Source organism: Silurus aristotelis (genome assembly GCF_946808225.1).
Source record: "Silurus aristotelis genome assembly, chromosome: 23".
Taxonomy (NCBI): domain Eukaryota; kingdom Metazoa; phylum Chordata; class Actinopteri; order Siluriformes; family Siluridae; genus Silurus; species Silurus aristotelis.
This window is the reverse complement of record NC_139596.1, coordinates 8,099,057-8,120,563: the sequence shown is the minus strand read 5'-3', so window position 1 is coordinate 8,120,563 and position 21,507 is coordinate 8,099,057. Positions and strand designations below refer to the sequence as shown.

General features: G+C 37.4%; 1 protein-coding gene and 1 long non-coding RNA gene across 2 annotated transcripts in view; one reads left to right on the top strand and one right to left on the bottom strand.

Annotated features, from left to right (window-relative positions):
• Nucleotides 1–1,125: 1,125 nt before the first annotated feature.
• Nucleotides 1,126–21,507, bottom strand: part of cds1 (CDP-diacylglycerol synthase (phosphatidate cytidylyltransferase) 1) — a 23,199-nt gene continuing 2,817 nt past the window's right edge. The window contains exons 2-13 of the mRNA XM_083527007.1: nucleotides 13,051–13,199; nucleotides 9,538–9,634; nucleotides 8,799–8,896; nucleotides 8,094–8,233; nucleotides 7,409–7,467; nucleotides 5,356–5,438; nucleotides 4,398–4,485; nucleotides 4,244–4,312; nucleotides 4,004–4,159; nucleotides 3,738–3,857; nucleotides 3,408–3,511; nucleotides 1,126–2,129 (exon numbers count right to left, since the gene is read on the bottom strand). Coding sequence (XP_083383133.1) covers nucleotides 2,000–2,129; nucleotides 3,408–3,511; nucleotides 3,738–3,857; nucleotides 4,004–4,159; nucleotides 4,244–4,312; nucleotides 4,398–4,485; nucleotides 5,356–5,438; nucleotides 7,409–7,467; nucleotides 8,094–8,233; nucleotides 8,799–8,896; nucleotides 9,538–9,634; nucleotides 13,051–13,199 — 1,293 coding nt within the window. The 3' untranslated portion in view covers nucleotides 1,126–1,999. The remainder of the gene's footprint in view (nucleotides 2,130–3,407; nucleotides 3,512–3,737; nucleotides 3,858–4,003; nucleotides 4,160–4,243; nucleotides 4,313–4,397; nucleotides 4,486–5,355; nucleotides 5,439–7,408; nucleotides 7,468–8,093; nucleotides 8,234–8,798; nucleotides 8,897–9,537; nucleotides 9,635–13,050; nucleotides 13,200–21,507) is intronic.
• LOC310718329 lies at nucleotides 2,880–4,159 on the top strand. Its single transcript, XR_014531106.1, has 2 exons — nucleotides 2,880–2,962; nucleotides 3,033–4,159. It is a non-coding gene; the product is annotated as an uncharacterized lncRNA (long non-coding RNA).

Genomic DNA, 21,507 nt, shown 5'->3' with positions numbered 1-21,507 from the left:
ACAACATGTAAGCAGGGGAAACGGTAAGGTTTTATTTTTATTCTAAAATCATATGTACCTAATAATAATAATAATAATAATAATAATAGAAATGGCCCCCTTTTTTCCACGTATCCTTGGAGACCGTTAAATATTCCCTGTTTAAAAACTTTTTAAAAAAGAAACTGTAAATCAAACCCATAAATAATTATGAAAACAAAAGTACATGAGCCCAACTTTTTGGTACAAAGCATAACATTACATCATCGTTACATAGACGACAATAATGTGAAAGTCTAAAGCCTGGATGTTGTTAAACAGCATGAGCTGGAAGAGGGTTATATCTTGAACAGCAATGTAAACTGTGCAGTAGCATCACTTGCTTTTGAAACTGTAGACACCTGAACTGGAGGTGTGTTTTTATTTTTTTTTGGTCTGAACTTGTTACATCTTAAAGACAGAAAAAGAAAATGACAATCGCATAAGCAGGTGAATTTGAACAGCAGACAGAGAGGGAATAAATGAAATGAAAAGCATGTCAATTGACTGCTGACAAGAATAGAAAAAGTAAAATGTATTTTTTTTTAAACAGATATTTACTGATTTAAAGTAGATCGTTCTGGTCCCAAAACTCCACCAAGTCAACATGAATTGTGCCGTCTCTGTTTATAGCCGAGGATTACCAACACCGAGCAGCATATATTGCTCTTGGAAAATTAGAAAAGTGCTTGACGCTAGTGAAAGCCCAGTGACTTTATTAAATATGAACTGGTATGTAATTTCAATAGATTATATATCTGTCTATCTATATATAATCCTGTACAAATCTCTTAGCTGAAAGTCTTGATCAGGGTGTCCAGAGCTCTTTGGTAAACAGGAAGGACTTCGGGCCAAACGCTAAGCAAAATTGTTTTAGATGTTGTGGCTCAGTTAATGTAACACACATACTATAGCTACCAGGTGAGTAAACAGTAAATGCACACATTTTATTTTAAACTATTTTCTATGAAGACACAAATTCTGCCATAAGACATCATCGTTCGGTGACCAAAAACCTGATTAATTTTTTAATTGCAATATATATATATATATATATATATATATATATATATATATATATATATATATATATATATATATATAAAATTTGTAGTGCACTACAAATAAATTCTTGACAGGCTAAAGAACTAAACTGCTCAGTTCTCATCTTCAGTATTAACAAAAAAATAACTTATCCATACAGTCCTTCACACAGAAGACTAATCATGCTAAATCTCTATTACAAAAACTTAGCGTTTGCATATATTTTTATTCCTATAACATATATAGGATTTTGAGTCTGATATACTGTAAATCTTTTAGTATAATCTATAACTATTTACATTAATATATAACTACAAGTGTGCATTTCTCAAGGGTAACTGTTACAGCTGCAAAAGTTTACAGTATCGAACTAAAGAGGAAAGGGGAGAAGGGCAACTTTTTTTCGAAGTAACTGTACGACTCATGCTGTTTTTTCAAGTTGTTGATTAGTTGTGCAGCCGATACGATTATCCTCATGCTAATCCTGCATATTGTAGCGTCTCACAACAAAATGTGACAGCTTTGGAATTGTTGCAGAAGCAAACTGTACTGTTTCTGCTATTCATACATCAATTACACTAAAATCAATCTAAAAATCAGTGCAATGCCCCGAATCGGCATTAAGGGCTATTTTCAAACTTCTAGCCCTCTGAATTCACTTACTGTGTGCTCCCATCCTTTCTCCTGTTTATCAGAAGACTTAACTCACATGCAGTTCGCTGAAGAAGATAAATAAGATTATAAGAAGAAGCACATCTCCCCCTTGTGGCTGCATTTTTGTAGTGCTGTATAGGTGCAGTGGAGGTGTGAAGTAAAGTCCACTGCAGTGTTTTCTCCAGAGTTTCTCGAATGATGGCTGTGCATCCACTGTTTTGTGTAAAGTAATAAACTGCTAAACCTTACTGTTCTAACTGAAGTGAATAAATGAGGTGTTCCTTTATTCTTCTGACACAGCATTAAGAATGCCCTTCTCTCTCAGGTGGCTGCGCAGCGTGTTGAAAATGCTGAGCTGTTGTTCGGGCTGCAGGACCAGCAGCTGCTGTAACACCTTGCTGGGGTTCGGACCCCTGAAAGACAAACAGCGAGTAAGTGAGCTTTTAGAAAAGAAGTAATAATATTTAATAAATAAAACAAACCTTTCCAAAATGCATATTAAGATATATATTCTGTATATTGATATTATTATAACATTTGTTATGTATTGCAATAATAGGACATTTATTTTAAAAACAAAATCATCAAAAATTTCAAAATATATATTTCAAATATCAAAAAACTTTTTTATAGAATTATTTGATGCTCTAAAAATGCATTCAAATGCTTTATGTACTCGGGTTGGATTCCCAACAGGGACCTGTCCAGCAGGGGGCTCTATAACAAGTAGAGCTTCAAACTGGTGACCTGCACGGGGACAGGTTTTTCAGACCTGCTCCCGCAAATATATATATATATATATATATATTTTTTTTTAATATTTAATATTATAATTATAATTTATATTTAAATTATAATTAATAATATATTTATTTTTTCAACGCACTGACTGCTTCTTCCTGCGACCTGCTTCCCTTTTAAATATGAATAAAAATAAAGAAACGAAGATTTAACAAACGTTTCGTTTTATTGGAGTTAGACTTTGTGTAAATGATGAACATGGACAAGGAACTTTTCATAGAATGAACCATGCGCATGAACCATGCGAGAGTTCCCGTCTGACCTTCGTGCCTGTACATCGTTTTATTTCATTTTAGTTGCCATTTTTGCGTTTGTGCAGTAGACACATAACAGTTTATTTGTTTTTAGTGATTTCCCGTTTCAATTTTTTTATTCAAATTACTCGAGTTAAACGAGGAAGCATTTTATTCCTAAACCCCAAACAAAAAATAAAGTCAGACAATGTGTATTTTCCTTAACAAGTCCGACTAAAAACAAACTGTGAACTTTAATATTCATCATGCTTTTACTACAAGTCACTGAGTCGAAGCCTGTTACATAACTGCACGTCGATGGATGCGTTTGTGGGGTAAAATCTGAGTGTCCTAAGGCCTCAGAAGGCCTCAGGTAATAATTCGACTCAAATACTTATGATGGATGTTTAAAGTCCTAATGTGTGCATTGCTTTTCATTTGATAAGTTGTAAGGAAATCAGCAATGCCTGCAATGGTTTCTGCATGGCAGTCTGTGGAAGTGACTCATCCCTGGATGTATTCATTTAAATACATTTAAAAGGACACTTGGAGGCAAAAATGTGACTGTTTTAGAACCTGTATAGTGTTAATGCTGGAGAAGAAAGAAGCTTAATAACCAGTATACATGGGATTGCGCATGAGCAAACACACTCTTACCTGATAAAGCTCGCTATGTAAACGTGGACAAATGTGGCCATCAGATACTGACAATCAAAACGGTCCATGATACCACCATGTCCAGGTATGGTGTCTGCAAAATCCTGTGCAAACACAATCAATTTCAGTGGTTCTGCTTTACTCATTGCATGCTATTCGTTAATTCTGAATGATTTCGATTCAACTAAATCCTAAATACCCTTTCACATTGAGTACAGGTGAACAGATTCTGTGCTCTTTATTGCCGTTAAATGAAATCTGGACATAGTTTAACCCAGGGCAATGATAAAGTTAATAACACTACCGTGAGAAGAAAATGGTTACGCTTACTTTGATTTTGAAAGCTCTTTTAAATCCGCTGGCGAAAAAGCCCCCGAATGGCCCGATCAAGGAACCAAATGAGGAGAGTGCGATGCTGTGAATCTGAAATGGGTATAAGTTCACCGTTTTCTGAAAGAATCGGACAAAAAGTAGTTTGATTATTAGTTTTTTTAGTATTTTTGTTGTATTATGTATGACTTTTAAGTTACTGAAAAATTTATATTTTTTTAATGAATACTGGGATTCTTTATATCATACAGATAAACATTGCTTACCCATCCCAACCCAACATTCTGTGCCATTGCAGGCAGTGTGTACTCCTGCATCACAAACAGGTCAGAGGGTTCACACTCCACAGCAAAACGATTAGTCTCACTGTTGTACTCTACTGGACACACAAAGTACTGGTACTGTGCCAGCAGGTAGGCAAACTGGAATGCAAAGAGACACTGCATGTAAGTATTGCATTATTTTACTGGCTGTCAGTATTCTTTTTATAGAGTTCCTGAACTTACAATGAAGCCAAAAACCACTGTGGAGAAGAAGCCTCCAATAAAGCCCTCCCATGTCTTCTTTGGAGAGAGCTGAAAGAACACATTAAGACTTTGATAGTAAAAGTGGCTGCACTAGAAGTCAAAGTCAAATTCCTAATCTTATACAATGACTTACTTTAATCAGAGGTGTTCTTCCAAAGAAGAAGCCAAAGAGGTATGCCATGATGTCATTACAAATGACAATTGATATTGGTACAATAAACCTGTTGAACAGATAAACAGTGTTTATATTGACATGTAAATATTAACTGCATGCATTTTTGTGGAGAAAGGGGGGGTGCACAAAACATTGTCTGTTAATCATTATTGCAATTCCAGTCTTGCAGTTTGCATTGTTGCCAAAGCCTACGATTATGTAAATAAACATTCTAGCAACATATCAACCCTGTCTGCAAACTGAAAAGACCCAGAGGACCCAGTGGGTTTAATTATTTTAATACTTTGCAATCACAGTTTTTATGGCAATATACTATTTTTCATATTGTGCATCTATAATACAAAAGGGTTCAATAAATACAATTATTATAATATTTTGTATAATGCAACAGTTATTTTCTGCCCACAACTCAAATTTCTATTTTTGGCCTTTCGCAGGAAAAAGTCAGGGCACCTCTGGTCTGGAGTAAGAAAAATTGTAAAGGGAACAACTGCTAAAAAAAGGAACTAACTGGTCTCATAAGAAATGCACAAAATTATTATAAAAGTATGAACTAAAGCAAAAAAAAAAATATTAAATTGTATTTTAAAATACAAAAGTTTCAAAAGGCAAAAAAAAAATAAAGTACTCTGAGACATGAAGTTAGCAGTCAGTTATCATTCGGGATTGTAAGATTCAGATTGGCCTCCACAACACCACCATGTGGTAGATTAATTTCTTACAATAGCATGCCCTGTCATATTATATTCCTTACATAAGCAGTTTGGGGAAATCAGAAGAACTGTGTGTAGGGAAATATTTCAAGGCTTGCAGTAACATACACTTAGGAGGAACTCCAAAACATCCAAGCGGACCAAAATGGAACAAATACATGCAGTGAAACAAGTCTGTCAGGTCGAGTGTGATTCCTGCTTACCAGATCATTCCTTCAAAAAGGTTCTGAATGACCAGATGAGACTGAGTTACCACAATCAACAGAGTCACATGGGTCCAAGCAAACTGAAATGGCAAACACACACACATACAGACAAACATACACACACTGTTAATGGATAAACAAGAAAAACATCTGGCTGATGATGACAATGATAATAAAAAGGAAATCGGTAAAATATCCTGAAACACACATACACCTATACAAGCAATTCATAACCATTAATGTGTAGTTACAATTGTGAGATCTGTGTAAGTAAGGGGTAAAATAGCATTTGTATTTTAATTAGAAAAATATAAACAATCTCTGATTTACCATTTAACACAGTTCCACACGTTATAATTAGGCACATGGGAAGAAAAAAGCCTGAGACACCTACACTATATTGCCAAAAGTATTCCCTCGTCTGCCTTCACATGCAAATAAACTTGCATCGGAATCTTATTCCATGTGGTTTAATATGATGTTGGCCCACCCTTTGCAGCTATAACAGCTTCAACTCTTTAGGGAAGGATTTCCACGAGGTGTAGGAGTGGAAAGCGCATTTGTGAGGTCAGACACTGATGTTGGACGAGAAGGTCTGGATCGCAGACTCCGTTTTAATTCATCACAAAGGTGTTCTACTGGGTTGAGGTCAGGACTCTGTGCAGGCCAGTCAAGTTCTTCCACACCAAACTCACTCATCCATGTGTTTATGGATCTTGCTTTGTGCACTGGTGCGCAGTCATGTTGGAGCAGGAACGGGCCCTCCCCAAACTGTTCCCACAAAGTTGGGAGCATGAAATTGTCTAAAATGAGTTGGTATGCTAAAGCTTTAAGAGTTCCTTTCACTAAGGGGCCGAAGCCCAACTCCTAAAAAAAAAAAACCCACATCATAATCCCCCTCCACCAAAACTTTAAACTTGGCACAATGCAGTCAGACAAGTACCGTTTCCCTGGCAACTGCCAAACCCAGACTCGTCCATCGGATTGCCAGAAAGTGAAGCGTTCTCCCTCCAGGGAACACGTCTCCACTGCTCTAGAGTCAAGAGGCGTGCTTTACACCACTGCATCCGATGCTTTACCTTGATATAAGGATTGGATGCAGCTGCTCCACCATGGAAACCCATTCTATGAAGCTCTCTACGCACTGTTCTTGAGCTGATCTAAAGGCCACATGAAGTTTGGAGGTTTGTAGCTATTGACTGCAGAACGTTGGTGACCTCAGTGCACTATGTGTCTCAGCATCCGCTGACCCGCTCTGTGATTTTACGAGTTGCTGTCGTTCCCAATCGCTTCCACTTTATTATAATATATATCCACTTTGTTAAAATACCACTAACAGTTGACTGTGGAATATTTAGTAGCGAGGAAATTTCTGAGAGTGACCCATTCTTTCACAAATGTTTGTAGAAACAGTCTACATGCCCAGGTGCTTGGTTTTAGACACCTGTAACTATGGAAGTGATTGAAACACCTGAATTCAATTTGGATGGGTGAGTGAATACTTTTAGCCATATAGTGTATGTTGTATGCGTTATTTAACTATTGTAGCACTTGCTAGAGAACAGAACAGTAATAGGCTGATAATTGTGGTTGTTTAGCCCATGAGAACTAACAAACCTAAGTCAGAATTATTCATTAACTGGTTCATAAGATGCAAGTCTTAACTATGCATGAAATAAAGATAATTAAAATCCAGAATCTTGTGCAATAATTTACTAAATAAAACGGGGAAAATAATCGGTACAAGCTTTTCTTTACTCTTTTCTATTAGGCATTCATTACGCTTAATAAAGTTGAATATGTCACCTGAATCCACTTATTGTGTATCTGTATATGCCAATACACTGGTTACTTTAACTAAAACACTGTTTTTTGTTTGTTTGTTTTTTTACCGAATAAAACATTCAGCACATAAACCTGATCACAGTAGACAAGCTTTTCATGTGCAATCAATTATTCCAGTGTCTTTAAATTCACCAAGGTAACAAGATTAGAAGTGAGGAGATTTGTGTCTGTGTTAGTGAGTGCATGCTGTATCAGTGGTACACACCATATAAAACTGCAGGCGGTAATGTTTCTTCACTAAGCTCAGAACAAACATGCAGAAACCTGTGAAGAGTAAATAACATGCTGGTCAGCTTTACCTGAACGTTGGGGTGTTTTAATACATAAAAAGAAATATTAATATTCAGGAAATACTGTATTCATGTATACAGTATAATGGTTTGGCATGCTCGAAGATGCTTTTCTGCTCACCGCGGTTGTAAAAAGTTGATATCTGGGTTACTTCCTGCCATCTTAATCGATCTGGTCATTCAACTGAGTGTATACTGTGAATGCCTGATGAGTGCCCAGCTGAGTAAAATGTTTCATGCTTAGACTAAAGTCAGCTTTATTATAATAGGTGTCGTGTCTGTATTACATTTCGTTTCCCTTCAGATCATATGAAAATGCATTATTTGTGAATGAGCCATGCTGATTCTAATAACTAAATATCATGCTTGAATTTTACAAAGTCCCTACTGTTGTGTCATATATTCACCTGAATCCAGACTTTAAAAATAACAAATAAGTTTAAAGTTGAAAATAAGTTTGTGATCATCCATTAAAGGCTGATCAAAAAAAGCCAAAACAGCATCACTTTCATTCGACCCTAGAGATGTATTTACGCAACATGGAACCTGAGACCGAAAACTAATTTTTTATTTTTTTTTTAACGGCCCTGTGAAACTCACCTGCCAAGTACAAAGTAAAAGAAATAAAGCGATGATAACGAACAAGGAACTGCAGCGGCTCCTCCCTTTGGACTAACGCACCAAAGTAATCCGCCACCGTCTCCCCGTAAAAGAAGTAGTTCACACAAATCAAAAAGTACCTGAAATGTAAGAGAAAAAAATGTATTAGTGTTCATTATGACCATATTGTTTGTAAAACATGAACAGTATTTTAGTAGGTATTGCCCCCCATTACACTCTGAAATGTTATTGTTTGGTTAAAGTGGGAGTGAGTACTTTATGTCAGGGCTCCAACATGGAAGTGCACTTTGTTCAAGTCCAGTTAATCACTAGTTTATCTATGGGTAGATACGGCGGAAGGAAGAGAGAGAGAGAGAGAGAGAGAGTGTGTGTGTGTGTGTGTGTGTGTGTGTGTGTGTGTGTGTGTGTGTGTGTGTGTGTGTGTGTGTGTGTGTAAGTCATTGTTGCTGATTTTCCATCTACCTGCTTTTATCTGCACTGCACTGTCAAGTGCTTCTGGTTATAAAAGAGGAAATGTGTCTGATAGAAACAGATCCCACCAAGAATATTCACAATAGCAAATAGAAATGTGCCTTTCAGTTTCACCAAAAAAAATTAAATGTTTTTTAGTACTGGAAGTAAACACAAGCACAAATCTGCCCTTTTTTGCATTCAGCAGTAAAGAAAAAACCTATTTTCACTCACCAGCTCAGTGTTCTGAACCACGGGAGCTCGTAGGAATGGTAAACTCTGTAGCCGATGGTTATGATTTCCTGAAAACACTTAATTTGAATACTCATAACCTACAAAACACAAACACATTAGAATAGATAGTTTAGAATAAACCCAAATATAGAATAAACATTAGTGCTGACTGCAATACATATATTTAAAGCTTATTAACAGGTACATTAAAAACTGATTTAAAAAATAAAAAAATCATTTAAAAACATGCACTCAACATGAATGCATACTGTGAAGGTTTTTTCAACAGAGGAATTTATTTATAGAAATGTATTAAAGATTTCTATAAATAAACATTTACATTCCTTAGTATGGAGGAGTTTCTAGTTGAAAACTGAAAAAGTTGTTTGCAAGCGTTTCAAAATATTAAATGGGATGAAAAAAATTAATAAAAGAAATTAAAAAAAAAAGAAATTTAATTAAATTTAAAAAAAAGTAAAAAAAAAAAAAATGAATTACTGTTGGTATTGGTGGTATAAAAGGAATAAAACACTTTGGGAAAAGCTGGATTTAGAAACAATGGGGTAACAACAGTAACTTTGGGCTCTGGGCTCCGTCACACCACCTTGCTGTGAATGATATGCCTATGAGAGCACACGCTTCATTGCACTACACCGATCCTATGAATGCTTTAGGAGTCACAAATGAGTGCTTTGTGCTGCTTTGTATGTTTGCAGACAGACGTTGAATGTTTACTTACCACAAATATAAGCATAATGGGTCCCAAATAGATGATAAGGAAGAAGCCTGTGATCATCGTAAGTGATAAAATCCCTCGTACCCACCAGTTCTTCCATCTGCATAAACAGGAAAGACACAAACAAAAATCAGTAACAAAAGTCATTCTTGCACCAGCATGTTTTATTCAAATCATTTTTAAATCCTTAATGTATATCTCCCAGATTCAGGGATGTGATAGCAGAGGTTCAATTAAAACAAACAATGGGAAGGACATTTGATATATAAAAAAACTAAACGACATGGTAAATATGTGTTCCCAGTTTAATGGAAAGTGGTTTGTCTAAATGAATCCTTGTCCACTCGCTAACTCCATAAAAAAAAAAAAAACCTGGAACAAAATTAGGAAGTCTACACTCCAAATAGAAACAGGGAGTGTAAATATTTCTCTGTTGAAATGTGTGTGGGCGTCTGGTTTCCAGTGCGGTGTCCAGTCGCACCACCTACGAGCATAAGATTGCAAAATGTGCGCGTTGCCAAACTAACAAATGAAACTGCTTTGACCTTAGGCATAAATTCTACATGCTTATAAAATCAGCTTGTGTTGCAACAGTCTAAGAACTTCATGGACAAAACAAACCTCTGAAATACTGCTGTTTACACAAACAAAAACCCAGCATAATCCAAATTCACTTCAGTTTTTTGCAAATTACTTTCAGTTCTGCTGTGAGGAAAAAACACTACCTTTTACTCCAGTTTACTTTGAAAACATTTGTCTTGTCTGTTTCCAAACACATTGAAAATGAAAGACAAAACAGTGAACATTGTGGCGCAGGACATGTGTCAGTAACACAAATCCCAAATCAAGCAATACGACATGGGGTGATGAGTCCAAGCATGACAAGACTTGTGACTGCACTTTAACACCCAAGTGCCACCAGAGTGGAACAGATTAAGTCAAATTTGCCTTTAAACCATCACTCATACATGATCCCAAAGACGGGGGTTATAATAAAAAGCCAGTAGATAAACAGAAGGGGAAATGATATCATCCAAAGGCCTCTGAATGTCCTGACCAAAATATTTGGGTATGAGGTGAATAGATGATCATAAGAATGGCATCTTTCATTCCCTTATATTTATATCCAGCTGTATTAAACAACTTGCCACCATTTGCTTGAACACACCCTTTTTTTAACTGACAAGTGTTTCTTGTTGCCCTGGTCTGCCCTGTTAGACTGACTGTTTAAACAATTCATAGCTCAGGAATATCTATCTGGGTTTCAGCACGTGAAGACTGAATTTAGTGTTCATTAGATACACCGACATGAAGACCAGAGAGGTACCTATGTGGAAAAATAGAGGAGATATGAATCTCAATCTAATCAGAAGGCTCTTCTGCCAACATAACAAAGGACTAAATCAGGGGTAAAGGTGGAAGCCTGGGCAAGTTTATTTCCAGACCTTAACCTAATTAAGCGGCATTTCAGCTCCTGAAGCAGAGACAAATGTGCGAAACCAATCCAAAACAAATATGCCTTTGAAAAAAAACAAAAACAAATGAAGAATGCCACAGTTTAATGTGTTTAGGAGGTTGTTGGCTTGATGCAGCTATTGCAAGCACAAACTAATATTAAATGTGATTTACGTTGTTGCATCATTAGAATGAAAAAGCTGCAACCTGAAGCTTGTTATAATGTTGGTGTTTGGTGTTTGAGCAGGGTTTTAGCTATTTAACCATTAAAGACAGGAATGCTGAAAATCAGAAATCTGAACAGTGAAAACAGCTTTAAATAAAATGTATTTGGCTGTAGCTAAGCTAATAAAAAAAAAAAAAAAAAAAAAAAACTAAATAAATAAATAAAAAAGCATGCACATGTGCTCTGGGGTAAACAGCAGTGGATATTGAATTTTTTGTACAGCAAAGTAGCCCTGAAGTACACAAGACAAGCAACGATGCAGGGGATGGTGGGATGGTTTGTTTCTTTGCTCAGATTAATACGTTTCAAATACAATACAGAACAGGAATAAATGAAAACAACTTTCGAAATAAACATTTTTATCTATGTAAAGGATGCAGATGTGTTTTCTGAGTCGACAGACACTGCAAAAGCTGAAATCAAGCTGCAAGCCCCAATACTACTCAATTTTATTTCCAAATTCAAAAAAATTATATACTGTTTGAATTACATCTAATGCTTGTGGATCATTTAAACTGTAATATTTTAACATTATGAGAACATGAGAAATTAGAGAGTGCTTTATACTGAAGACTTTCCCCCCTGAAATAAACCCTAAAGTTCTTGCATTATCCATGACCATTATAAAGAATTGAAACTGGAGACTCCTTCCTTATAATATCCATGCTTTTATGTGGAGTGTGTACCATACTAGTCTAGACTACTAAACTAATACTTAGTAAACTTATACTTAATAAAGCTTAATGTTCTGCCATTTGTAACATTTGTTATGTCGTGCATTTAATGGCATTTCTAATATACATTGTTTTCATAGCTACTGGTATTTATAGACATTACAAACACTTTTACGCCACACTGACTATAAGAAAGGAAAAAACATGATTCATTTTGACCAGAAAATCAGTTTAGCTTACAGGAATGTGGGTGTGTAAAACGGCGCAGAAGCGCACATTCCCACAGAAGGCACTTGTTAATCTGGTACTGAAGATAGTGTTCATAAAGCGAACAAAGCAGCTACAGTTAAATATATATTATAAGCTGGGCTGCAGTGCTATAAAGCATTCTCTGTGTGTTAGAGGACAGATGCTGCAAGTCATCTAGGAAGCCCCGGAGCAGAGGGAGATACTGTCAATAAAGAGAAAAGCGAAAAAGTGAGAGAAAGAAGAGTCATCAGAAACGGTGACGAGTCCAGGCGCCTCCATTCAGCACATTCTCATCAACCAATCGACCAGAACGCGAATGCGGCTCGACCTCTGGTGACTCCGTTAATCCTCACGATTGTGTGCGTATTAAACGTTTCATCCTCGTTTTATATAAAACACTACACACGTGTCTTTCGTTCTTTTTTTATAGGATAGAAAATCCCTAATAACATGCAGAATAACGTAGAACAACGAAAAGAAAGCCAATGAAATGCATGTGGACGTGCAGCTTCACACTCACAAACATGCTCCACGGTACGGGGAAATGCAGGGATTATTTAAAGCCTACACTATATTTATCTTATTTCTTTCCACCATTCCCAAATTTATTTGTAGTAATTATAGAAGGAGTGTTGATTATCCAGTACAGCTGAGGAAAGGATTTAGATTTGTTAGAAATTAAAAAGAGATGTAAATATCCTTCAACACACTGCAATTATTATATATTTTTTAGATCTAAAAAAAATTCAGCTTGTCTAGATCTAGATCTTTTAAAAAACAGAATGCATTACAGAATGCGTTCTGAAGTGATCTCTAGCTTAAACGACACTAAACGAGACACACCTTAGCAGTGCTTGTTGATTCTGTTATATTTTCTTGTCCTGAAGTTCGACTTGACAGAGACAGAGTTACCTGGATGACAGTCCCTCCAGGGCTTTGGTGAGACATTGTGGAGTGTTGTCAGTAGACGGTGCCACGTCAGGAGTATATGCTTTACACTCGCCCTCGATGTCCCCTTCACTGTCAATTGCAAGGCCCAGTCTGTCCTCGCCATCTGCTTCCTGTACACAGTCAAACACACACACATAAATTGTTTGATTTATTTATTTGTTTATTACCTTATTTTCCGGACTATAAGCCGCTATTTTTTCCCCACGCTTTGAACCCCGCGGCTTAAACAACAAAGCGGCTTTTTCCTGGGTTTTTCCCGGTTTCACAAACTAGATGCCAAAAAACTGAGCCCCATAACATTAGATCAATGAAATTGCAGAACGGGTTCAGGTGAACCAATGAAACCCTTTATTTAAATCGGACCACTGAATCGTCCCGCACCACATCATAAATATGGATGATGTTCCTCTGACGTTTGACCTGCCGCTCACTCGGACTGTCTACAGGAAATACGAATCATTCGTCACGCTGAAAACAACCGGGCATGAAAACAGCACTTGTGTTCTGAGCTGCACGGCATCGGGAGAAAAGATTCACCGATGGTGATTTTTAAACGCACGACGATGCCAAAAGATAAACTCCCGATAGAAATAGAAAGGAAGGAGGAAGACAGTAAACAATGACTTTCTTGGTAGGCTACTGTTTAGATACAAGCCATGTAACAGACACTGTCTTTCGTTAAAGCCTGTGTAAAGTTCATTAGTTTCAGTGTAGGAACCTGCGGCTTATAGACAGGTGCGGTGTATTTATGTTCAAAATACAAATCTTTGTAAAATTTAGTGGGTGCGGCTTATATTTGGGTGCGCTTTATAGTCCGGAAATTACGGTAATTTGAAGTGCAACGTACACTTAATATCCATCTAGCTAAAACAGTGTAACAACTGGCTAAAGACATGAATGTCCCACTGAGAACAAATCAGCTAATTATCATTCATACCAAAAATGCAAAAGCAAAACAAAAGCCAAAAACTCCATCACCAAATTAATATCCATTTATACTATAATATTGACTCTTTTATCACTGTTTGGTTTCACTCTCCTTCTTTCTCTCTCTTATCAGATTGGCAGGTGCCAGTCACAATGTACAGTGTTTATTTTTAACAATTCAATTACACTATATGGACAAAAAGGTATGGGACGCTCAACTTTTTCAGCCATCCGTGTTTCTTCCTGAAATTTGTTATCACAAAGTTAAAAATACAATAAAATTTTATAGGATGCTGTAGCGTTTAATTTCCCCTTCACAACCTCATCCAGCATGACTCAAAGCCAGTTCTATAAAGCTATGATTTACATGGGTTAGAGTAGAAGACTATTCATGGCCCGCTTTAGAGCTCTGACCTCAACCCTATTTAACATCTTTGGGATGAATTGGAACACTGACTGCATCCAAGGCCTCCTTCACCTACATCAGTACCTGACTTTACTAACACACTTGTGGATGGATGAGCACAAATCGCCACAAACACACCCTCAAAAAATCTTGTGGAACAACATCTCAGAAGAGTGGAGGTTATAATAACAGCAAACTGGGGACCAAATGTGGACTGAGATGTTCAAAAAGCAATTTTATGGTCAGGTGTCCACAACAGTTTGTCCATAAAGTGTAGCTTTAATAACAGAACTGGTTGAGATTTTCATTCCTGAACATTTAAAGCTGCAATCAGCCTTCTACCACAGCAACGCAGTAAAGGGCCCTGTATGAAAATCATGGCACACACATTTTCCAGTCAATGAGACACAGGCAAAATAATAATGCATGTGACCCTTTATCAGAGAGCAAAAGCTAAACAAATGATAGGCAAATTCAGAGCAGTCAGGAAAGCAACTCCCCTGAACACGAGCTGGTGTGATACAGGAGAGCAAAGTTCAAACCCAACTCCGGGTCACCTAACTCCTTTTTCCTTCTCTACTTGGTGAGGAGGGAGAACTCGGTGAAGAAATAAAACGCGACACAACACAACACAACGCGCATTAACCCTGGAGCCGTGACGATCACTAAATCCTGCCCTGGATCTGCTTGCACATCATTTAGAAGGTGTTTCAACAGAAGGATTTACTGGCTAACTGAATCTGATGTGTTTATTTTGAGTCACAAAAACAGAAGATATATAAGGCTCCTTGAAAAAGCCTGTTCATGATTTGTGTGTGCTCACATGATAACAAAATGGCTAATCTATCAGTATATTGTAGCCATGATAATAATGTGCGGCTAATTTGTAACCACTCACCATGAAACCAGAAACTATACAGAGCAGACTGCTTGAAATATGCATGGGGCCGTGTGTACCACTTAACATGTGGAAGTCCTGCACTGTATCCCGAAAGGCATTACAGGGCGTGAATTAGATTTTGCAAACAAAAACATAGGCACCGCTTCTGGTTATAAAACCATTGTGGAATAAAAAAAAACAACATTATTTATTCGCTTCAAATCGCCAAACCAAAATTTCCATATTAAGATTACAAACCCAATGCAGCCATTATACAATGTGTCAGAGTGTGTTTGAGTACATGCTTTAGTTCAAGTGAAGCAGCTATTAAACCAAAACACAGTAAAGTATTTATTAAGATCAACATGACACTAATATGTCGACAGGAGGTGGAGCTGGAGGTAGCAGAGCTGAAGATTTTTGTTGGGAGTGACGAGGATGGACAGGATTAGAAATTTGTTTATTAAAGGGACAGCACATGTAGGACGTTTTGGAGACAAGGTGAGGGAGGTGTGATTGAGATGGTTTGGTCATGTGCAGAGGAGGGACATGGGGTATATCGGTAGGAGAATGCTGAGGATTGAGCTACCAGGAAGGAGGAAAAGAGGAAGACCAAGGAGGGGGTTTATGGATGTGGTGAAGGAGGACATGCAGGTAGTTGGGTTGAAAGAGGCAGATGTAGAGGACAGGGGGGTATGGAGACGGATGATCCGCTGTGGCGACCCCTAATGGGAGAAGCCGAAAGAAGAATGAGACATTAATATGTTCGGTGCCATGCAGTAATTCTTTTTAGAAGTTAATGAGTGGTATAACAGAAAAGCAGAGGACCCTATCGTTGTGAGATCACAAGTTCGAATCGTGGTGGGAGGGGCATTTTCTCTTTTCCTGCCAATCACAGCGACAGTAGAAAATCATGTGCATGTGTGAGCTCATGTAAACAGCGTTCCGTCCTGTAGAGCAGCACGAGCAGGACTGGAGGGTGTTGTGTCACAGAAAAGCATGTGCTAGCTTCCAGTGCCTACAGTATGGCGGGGGTGATCTGGTTAGAGGTTGGAAGTAAGGGGTTTATAAAATTCTTTACTTTTGTAAAAAAATGAAATAAATAATAAACCTTTTTTTTTCTCCATTCCATTCAGTTTTCTTTCCCCACTGCAAACACTGTGCAAATGCATAAGAACAGACACAGGGAGCTGATTTTTTTCATTTGCATTCGCTTCACTGATCAGAATGTAAAAAATAAAAGTGTAAATCATAAACTCCGTCCTTTCAACTCCAAAACTTTAAAGCGTGGTTAGATTGGTTAATAACGTGTTGTGAAAGGTTGAGAGGACTTTCCCCCATCTTTTCTATAATACATATCATAAACCAGAGTCTGTGAGGTCTAAGCAAACAAAACAGGATATTTCCTGATAAGTAGCCTGTTTTGCTCCATGCAGGTTCCTTCACTACAAGGATTTCTGCACTATTTACTGTATATGACACCTTAACTCTGGACTGTCACTTTAACTCTGGACATGCACAGCACAGTGTCACTTTAAGCCACTTTAAGTGGGGAGATCATACACTGCTGCCTGTTGCGCAACATTTTAAATATTTGTACAATTTTGTCGTATCGCAATCGTCATCCTAAGATGAACCATCTTAACTCGCTGACCATTTGTATGTATATATTTATTTTCCTAGGGTGTACACACACACACACACACACACACACACACACACACACACACACACACACACACACACACACACACACAAAAATTAGTTAGTTAGTTAGTTATACTATAGTTAATACTTATACTTTATAGTCATTTTACTTATTTACTTAATTTCTATCCTTACATTCTATTTTTCATGTTTACAAGTTGGATGGTCCCAAAGAGCATTTCACTGCATGTCGTACTCTGTATGAATGTGTATGTAACAAATAAAGTTTTTATTTGAAATTCAGTTGAGCTTCTAGCTGCCCAGGAGAAATTACATTATGTTTTAAATGGAACCTGGCTACAGATCAAGTGCAAAAGCCGTTCCATTTCCTTTGGATTCACCAGTGTGTTTTTTCTTTGCATCTAATCGTGATCCTGTATCTGGGCCTCCAACAGAAACAGAAAGGCTACGGCCCTCTGCTGAATAGGGAACGATTTGGTTTGCATGTATTGTATGTGAGCTTTTTAGTGAAAGTCATGCTAAATATGGGCATGAAAAATAATTTCAGCCAATTGATTCAATAAAAGCAATGTTCCATGGATCTAATTAGGCATCAGACAAAGGCAATTTGTTGCAAGGCGAATTGATGAGTCACTTAAATCTGAAATTTCAGATTATTGTGTGTAAGATAAGACTTTTAACTGCTCACTTTTTAATGAGGGCACACCATGGGCTGACGAAGCCTGAGCTTTATGCAGGTCATACACAATAAATGATTTTATTCACTGTTGCATTTATAAAGACGCTGCCCAGCATAAAAAAAAAAAAAAAAAGACGTGAGAGTGTAATATTTGCAAAGACGGCAAACTCATTATAAATGGAATTCAAGTCAAGTCAAGTTTATTTCTATAGCGCTTTTCAACAGAAATTTTTTCAAGCAGCTTTACAGAAATTAACAGTGAAGGTGAACGATGTGTATTTATTCTTGATGAGCAGCCATGGTGACTGTGGTAAGGAAAAACTCCCTTAGATATTATGAGGAAGAAACCTTAGAGGAACCAGACTCAAAAAGGGAACGATTCTCATTTGGTGTACATCAAGAGTGTGATCATAAATCTTTAAACAATACAGAACACTGGAGAGAGAGAACTAACATGAGCACTGGAGTGTAAGATTATGAGTAATGTTCTTTTTTACAGTCTTATACAGTCATTTGTGGTTATAAAACTAGGAGCTACTGAGCTCAACATTTGCGATCATCACAGATCCAACACCAGCTTCTCCATGCCAGAGCTTTTAAACACTCAAGGAGGTCCAATGTCCAAATAAAAATATTATTTACACAAACAATTCTGATCACCAGCCAAGTGATGATGAAAAGGAGCACACATCAAGGCCATGTTGTTGCTTCCTAAATAGAAAAGCCAGTTTAAAGTTCTTTGCTAAGTGGATATGACTTTTATATACATGCCAACACTGCCAGTGAGCCTGATACTGGCCCTTAGCCTAGACTTTAGTTTTTCTTTTACCTAGATTTAGAGAAAAGCACCTGCCAATTGCCTAAACACAACTCTACCCAGGACTTCTCATTTGAAACCTACACGTCTGCGTTTGCTATCAGAAACAATAATCTGCATTTGGTAAAGTGATATACATCATCGTCTCTGGGCAACATAAATGTACACAGAGCCATTGTACGTGGTGTGTGGTGTTAAACATTGCTCGGTTTTCAGAGCCGTCCTTAAAGCTTTATTTTTATTCTGCCAATGAGGCAGATAACCCAGCCGGCACACTGAACGGCTGCTGCAGGAATGAGACTGTGCTAATCCCAGAGCTGAAAGAGAGCAGCCCTAGCAGAGCCTCACCCAGGAGACCTTGTGCTAAGGCAAACACTTAACCTAGAGACACTAAACGGCCAACCATAGTCTCCTGCTTATTACATATGAACTGGAGAGATCAGTTCCAGGTGAAGAAAGATAAAAAACCTGGAGTGGGAATTCCTGTGTGTGACTTATTACGAGTCGAAATATAAGCTTCCCAAATCCCTTCATTATAATAATTGAGTCTAATTTAGAAATCATTTACTAAGGTTCTAAGTACCTAAATTATGACCTAAATTAAAAATGTCAAAGTTTCTGATTTTCTTTGTACTCATGTATTAGTGGTTATCATTAACAACCTGTGAATTGTCAAGAGCATTCAAAGTGTGTCTGATGTTTATTTAATGACTCCCACGAAACTCTATTAAAGGCAGAAAACTGAAAAACAAAAATGACAATACAGTGGACTACGCACAGTAAACACGCTAAATCTCCCTCTCATGCAGCTCAAACCTTCCCAGCACGGGTTCCATCCATTTATATAGAGCGACAGTTTTCACACAATATCTACCTTGCAACAAGCTTTTTAAACTGTATATATGATTTAAAGCTGAAACGATTCCACCAGTAACTCGAGTAATTCGAATACAAAAATGCTTCGAGGCAAAATAATTACCTTGATGCTTCGTTTAGTCCATTTATCTACACATGGAGCACTGTGTTTCCCCATGGACCATTATTACTGACGCACCACCCGCTAAACTCTGCAGCGCTCTGGACAAGTAAACAAAAAAATAAATCAATAAATGTAAAAAAAAGGTTGCCTAATTCAGACTTTCTTTCTCGCACCTTGGATTTCAGTTCTCGCAATTTTGCGTTTTTTCCTCGACGATTCCAATTTTTTTCTCGCGATTCTGACTGTCTCGCAATTCGGACTTTAGCCTGTAGTGCCAGAAAGTTTTACACATTAAAAATGAAAATAGTCTACAATCAATAGAATCGCATGGTATCACTCTAAGCTTCCAATTCCTGGAGAGAACTCTAACAAATCATCTCTGGAGGAGACCGAACAAGAGCGATGAAGCAGAGGAGCCACGTTCATACACCAACAGATTCGACATGGTTACTGGTGGATGCACCAAAAATGTTGAATGTTTATTTTACAACTTTACAATTTACAACTAAAGTTGTTTGAATCCATTCAATTAAAAAAAAAGTAGTCAGACTCTTTAAAAATATGGCTGGTTACTGTAATAGTGAACAGAAGAAAGAAAAAAAAAAACCATAAATAAATACAAATTCTCCCTTGTCTTCTTAAACACATATCAGTAAAGAGTGTGTAAAAGTTCCTCAGCTGGTAGAACCTGTTTTCTTGGCAACCGAAAAACTAGCTGAAAACAGATTTCGATTATTCAGACAAAGCTCTGAACAGTGTTTAAATTCCACTTGCTCATGGGCTGTCTATGCCCAACCCAATTCCTGCACACCTACAGTACCATTCTCATGAGTTCCGCTCGAACATACCCAACTCTGTAACCCTGGTACTACGAAAAGGCCCTGATCAGCTGTAACCCAAACGTGTTCGTTTGAGAGGCATGGTAACTCGATCCTACACCTGATCCACACAACCTTTCCCATTAGAATGACTTTAAACATCTACTACTTTATTACACATGGTTTACCACCTACTTTGTTCATAAGACATGTGTGTCATCGGATGTGTAAAGGCTGATACTAATCTTGAATTTGGGGGGGTAATTATATTATATAACGTATTTTGCCATTGAATGTTATATCTGAATTCTTGACCAAGTAGGTCATAAGGTCATATCAGCACTGAGACAACCATGTCTAATCTAATATTATGCATACAAAATATGGACAGAATTACTGGGACACCTGACTCTTCCAACTGTATGTGGTTCTTCCCCAAAAACAGGATTGGAGGCACATAATTGTACAGGGAAGTGGTAGCATTACATTTTCTCTTCACGTGAATTAGGAGACTCAAACCTGTTGCAGCATGACAACGCCCCTGTGCACAAAGCAAACCCCATGAAAAGATACTTTATATGGGTTGGAGTGGAAGATCTTGAGTGGCCTGATATAGAGATCTGACTGAACACCTTTAGGATGAAACTGAATGCTGATGGCACCCCAGGCCTCCTCACACATCAGTGTCTGACTTTACTAATGCCCTTGTGTACACAAGCACACTCCAAAATCTAGTGGAACATTTACACAAAAAGGTGGAGGTTATAATAACAGCAAATGGGAACTAAATGTTATAGTCAGGTGTTCACTAACTTTAGTCCATATAGTGCATGTCTAAATCTATAAAAGCAGGTTTGTATGTGCGAGAGCGAGAGCAAGAGCGATAGATAGATAGATAGATAGATAGATAGATAGATAGATAGATAGATAGATAGATAGATAGATAGATAGATAGATAGATAGATAGATAGATAGATAGATAGATAGATAGATAGATAGATAGATAGGGAGAGACAGACAGACAGACACAGAGAGACAGAGAGAGAGAGAGAGAGAGAGAGAGAGAGAGAGAGAGAGAGAGAGAGAGAGAGAGAGAGAGAGAGAGAGAGAGAGATCTAAATATGATTTTCCAACATGCAAAAGTAATTCCACATCAAGGCAATACATTTATGCAAACTGATCTCAACCCTTTTTTTGCATTTGTCTCCAGGTGTTATTAGTTACTGCTCGAGTCTTTTAGATTA